We start from the raw sequence: 4,669 nt of genomic DNA, 5'->3' as shown, positions 1-4,669 counted from the left end.
TTGTTCACCGACAATCCACAATGACTCTTGGATGCTCAAAACGCGACGCCTAACCGGCTGGAGGATTCACAGTCCTCAAGTGTAATAAGTCTTCAGATCACGCGGACAGAAAGACTTCAGTGATGCCTAACACTCTTTGGCTCTGAGTGTTTTGGGCTTTGTCCTCGCAAGGATTACTCTCTCAAATGCTTCGGAGGTGGGTTGCTCTCAAATGACAGAATTCGTGCACTAAATCTGAGCAGCCACCAATTTATGGTGTAGGGGTGGGCTATTTATAGCCAGGAGGCAACCCGACCTGATTTGTCCAAAATGACCCTGGGTTACTAAGGAACTGACACGTGTCCAACGGTCAGATTTCAAACACACGCGACAACTTAGCTTGGGCTATAAGAAAAGCTGACTCATCCAGCTCTGGATAAGATTTGCTCTCATTGTCTTCGCTCGAAGACATAAGATTTGGTTGAACATCACTTCAGTCACTTTGACTTTGTTCACTTGGACCCCACTTAATAGTACGGTTGTTCCTATGACTCAACAAAGAAGAAAAGGAAACTACGAAACAACTATGTCTTCGCACTCCATAGTCTTCATACGATGTCTTCTCTTCTCATAGTCTTCAATGTGAATATCTTCACAGACCACCATTGTCTTCAATGTCTTCACACATTTTTAGGGGTCATCTCTGATAGGTAAACCGAATCAATATGGGACTACTACCTGTGTTATCCTGAAATTCTCACAAACACATTAGTCTCTTAACCAAGTTTGTCGTTAATACTCCAAAACCAACTAGGGGTGGCACTAGATGCACTTACAGACTACGAGGCATCTATGGTGACATCGTTAATCTCAAGATGTGCCCGCTCTGTATCTCATAAGTGCTCATCAGGGTAGGGGGTGTGTGCGTCCGTTCATAATGATGAACGTATGGGTGTGCATGTGAGCATCTGCGAGTGTAGTGTGTTAAAAAAATTATCTAAAATAACAATTTGTTTTTATTCTTTTTCTCATGTTTTGAAATAAAAATTTATGGTTGTCAACATTTTTATTCAATATAAAATAGAAAATTTTCCCACGTACCCATTTTTTTGAAGATTTTTTCGTTCTTGTGTTGACCGGATACCCATGTGTGTGGAATGGACGAGGCTTCTTTGAGATAATGCCCCTAACATGGGTTCCTGACACGTGGACCTCATGTCAGTGACCCCGGGTCAAAGAGCAATACTTCACATGATATGTTTTCGTGTGGAAGCACGTCATGTCACAAGTCTTGAGGAAATACATCTACGGGATCAATCAAGCATCTAAGTGACTCAATCAAGCATAAAAAGAAAAAGGAAAGGAAAACAAAATATCCACACGAATCTCCGTGTAAGATCAATGACATAGAACATAGATGTGCAAAACTTATGGCACATCTAGATGTATTTTAGCAAAACTGTAAAGTAAACAACAATTGCCTAAAATTGCTAAATCATAGTGGATTCCCTCGTTCCTTCTTTTCCATTAACACTAAGCACATTTCTATATTAGTGCTAGGTAAAAAATAATTATCTAATATAATGCCTAATTACATACATATAAACCACAAAAGTACACGAGAATGTTCAAATTTAGGTTTTTATAAAGAAGAGAATAGTGCAGTTGTACCCCAAAACCAAACAAAAACGGACGCAGAGTTTTTGAGCCTAAGCTCAATGAGCTTGGTTAAACAGTAAAATCAAAAAAAATTTAATAAAATCTGTTTTTTTTGGTGACAACCATTGACAAAAGTTTAAAATTCTTGCAAAAAACGTTATGGAATCACATTCCTAGAAGGCGTGGCGAAAAAAATAAGATTGATACTCTGAAAATGGTACTTTTAGAAGCATTTTGGAGCACTGAATTTGTTTTTTTTTTGCCATGCCTTACAGGAATATGATTCCATGACGAATTTTTGCAAGCACTTAAAACTTTTGTCAATGTTTGTCACAAAAAGAATTTAGATGTTTTTGATTTCACTATTCAACGACCTCATTTGAGCTCGAGAGCAGAAGGGCACTTTCGCAAAAAAAAAAGCCAATTGCATAACAACAATTTTTTTTAAACGATCAAATACCTAGCCAAATAAATCGCACATTTCCATCAGATTCGATTTAGAGATAAGGAAAGCTCAGTCTTTTTATTCTTTTGCGAAAAGAGCAAATGCCCTATTCTAAAATCGATCAACGCTTACAATGCCATCTTTATCAAAACTAAAACTTACACACCGGGCCTTGGGGAAATCAACGCCGTCTTCTTCCCGCACCGCCGCACCTACAGCGTGCGTGTTGCGAGCGGAGCTCGATGTCGACTATGTACCTTCAAATCACCATATAGAAGAAGCGGCGGCGGCTCGGTCGACTTGAATGTAAACATACTGTAGTAGTGGAGTACTATTTTGTTTAGATGTTCAACTGCAAATTGTACGGATTGTTTGGAAACAAAAGAGGCATCAACCATCACAGTCTCAGATGGGTCTCATGTGTGCTCTGCTCTGCTCTGATCTGACCGTGAGTACACAAGTACACACGACCCAGTAAGTTTCTCTTGCCGTTGATTCGCCGCATCCCAGCACTACTCTCCCACTACTAGTCGCCGCATCCTCCACAGCGCACGAGTCCACGAGTGACCCCTCCACCATAAACATCCGCCATTAGGCCCCCCTCCATTCTGCCTTTTTCCCAAGCCCCTCTGTTTAGGCTGCCCGTAGTAACTAATTTCTCTTGCTAACCACCCTATAAATACCCCAGCTCCCCTGCTCACACCCGCACACACCACGCCACAGAGCAAGCGAGCGACGGACAGCATTCCACACTCCCCAGCGATCCGTCGCCGGTGTACGTAGCCAGCCAGCCAGCGAGCGATCAAGCGTAGCGTGAACCGACCATGCCGATGATCTCCGTGGCGCCGCCGCCGGCCCTGGCCTTCCCGAGGCTGACCACGCTCACGATGCCGCCGCCCATGATCGCGCTCCCGGACCGCGCCCATGCCGACGCGCCGCGCCCGCCCCCGCCGCTCGTGGTCCGCCACGCCGCCGCCAAGCACAAGGCCGTCGTCGTCATGGGCGCCACGGGCACCGGCAAGTCCCGCCTCGCCATCGACCTCGCGCTCCGCTTCGGCGGCGAGGTGATCAACTCCGACAAGATGCAGGTCTACCAAGGCCTCGACGTCGCCACCAACAAGGTCTCCCCCGGCGAGTGCGCCGGCGTGCCGCACCACCTGCTCGGCCTCGTCCAGGACCCCGACCAGGACTTCTCCGCCGCCGACTTCCGCCGAGAGGCCGCGAGCGTCGCGCGCGACGCCGCCGCGCGCGGGTACGTCCCCGTCGTCGCCGGCGGCTCCAACTCGTACGTGGAGGAGCTCGTGGAGGGCGACCGCCGCGCCTTCCGGGAGCGCTACGACTGCTGCTTCCTGTGGGTGGACGTGCAGCTCCCCGTGCTGCGCGACTTCGTGGCGCGCCGCGTCGACGACATGTGCCGCCGCGGCCTCGTCGACGAGGTGGCCGCCGCCTTCGACCCGCGCCGCACCGACTACTCTCGTGGCGTCTGGCGCGCCATCGGCGTCCCCGAGCTCGACGCCTACCTCCGCTCCACCGGCGCCGGCGAGGACGAGCGCGCAAGCATGCTCGCCGCCGCCGTCGACGAGATCAAGGCCAACACGTCGCGCCTCGCGTGCCGCCAGCGCGGCAAGATCCAGCGGCTGGCCCGTATGTGGCGCGTCCGCCGCGTCGACGCCACCGAGGTGTTCCTCAAGAGCGGCGCCGCCGCCGACGAGGCGTGGCAGCGGCTCGTCGCCGCGCCCTGCATCGATGCCGTCCGGTCGTTCCTGCTCGAGGACCAAGAATGCAGCATGGTCGCCGCAGCCGGCAAGGCCTCCGTCTTCGCCTCAGCGGCCGGCAATGCCTCCGTCTTCGCCGGCAGACCCGCCACCGCCGTCGTCTAGCTAATACAAACACCCTCCCTACATACGTACATACCAGACACAAGAAACAATCCGCACGAAGAACGCTCCCCGAACTAGCTGTCACGCCACAGCTTAATCGCCATTGACGGTCCACCTGGAGCTCGAGCAAGAGCTCAACAATGGTAGTAAGTACTGCTACGGTCAAGCTCTCGATGACTCGCAGCGACGACGCAGAGAGTGATCAGCTTGTTGTTCGTACACAAGCTGACCGATCGATGGACTCTGCTTCATTTTCACTTCCTTTTTGTTCTAGATAACCAGAATGATCGAGATCGAGCGTGTGACTCGAGAGTTTTGAGGTTTTTACCCCGAGAATTGACCCCGCGGTTAATTGGGGTGGCCAATGTAACAGGCTCTTGCTGTAATATAGAGAGAGATGTTGTCAAAACAAATTGAGTCCGTGGTTTGGAATATTTACTTGGTCGTCTCCATCGTAATCCTAGATTAATTTTCGGTCTCCACTCAGCTGAGCTATCAAGAATCTCACTCACTTGCTGCCGCACTTGCAGCTCTCTTTTTTTTAGGCAGCATTCTTAACTTAATCACTTTCCTTGACCAATCACCTGCATCTCCAAATGCCAGAGTGGCTTCTTCTCTTACTCCCTCCTCCAGGCGGGTTTACAAGGCACATTCTGTTTGTCCTTAAGTTTGACCAAATTTCCACAGCAAGAAAGAAAGAAATTGA

The 4,669-nt window shown here is 49.5% G+C and overlaps 1 protein-coding gene across 1 annotated transcript; it reads left to right on the top strand.

Annotated features, from left to right (window-relative positions):
- The first annotated feature begins 2,805 nt into the window (after positions 1 to 2,805).
- On the top strand, positions 2,806 to 4,375 carry LOC119312383 (adenylate isopentenyltransferase 5, chloroplastic-like). Its single transcript, XM_037588117.1, has one exon. It carries the CDS (start codon positions 2,908 to 2,910, stop codon positions 3,961 to 3,963), a length of 1,056 nt encoding a protein of 351 aa, XP_037444014.1. The 5' UTR covers positions 2,806 to 2,907; the 3' UTR covers positions 3,964 to 4,375.
- Positions 4,376 to 4,669: the final 294 nt, after the last annotated feature.

This window comes from Triticum dicoccoides, chromosome 5B (genome assembly GCF_002162155.2).
Source record: "Triticum dicoccoides isolate Atlit2015 ecotype Zavitan chromosome 5B, WEW_v2.0, whole genome shotgun sequence".
Taxonomy (NCBI): domain Eukaryota; kingdom Viridiplantae; phylum Streptophyta; class Magnoliopsida; order Poales; family Poaceae; genus Triticum; species Triticum dicoccoides.
Note: the sequence above shows the minus strand (reverse complement) of the source record. Positions and strands in the feature narration are given on the sequence as shown.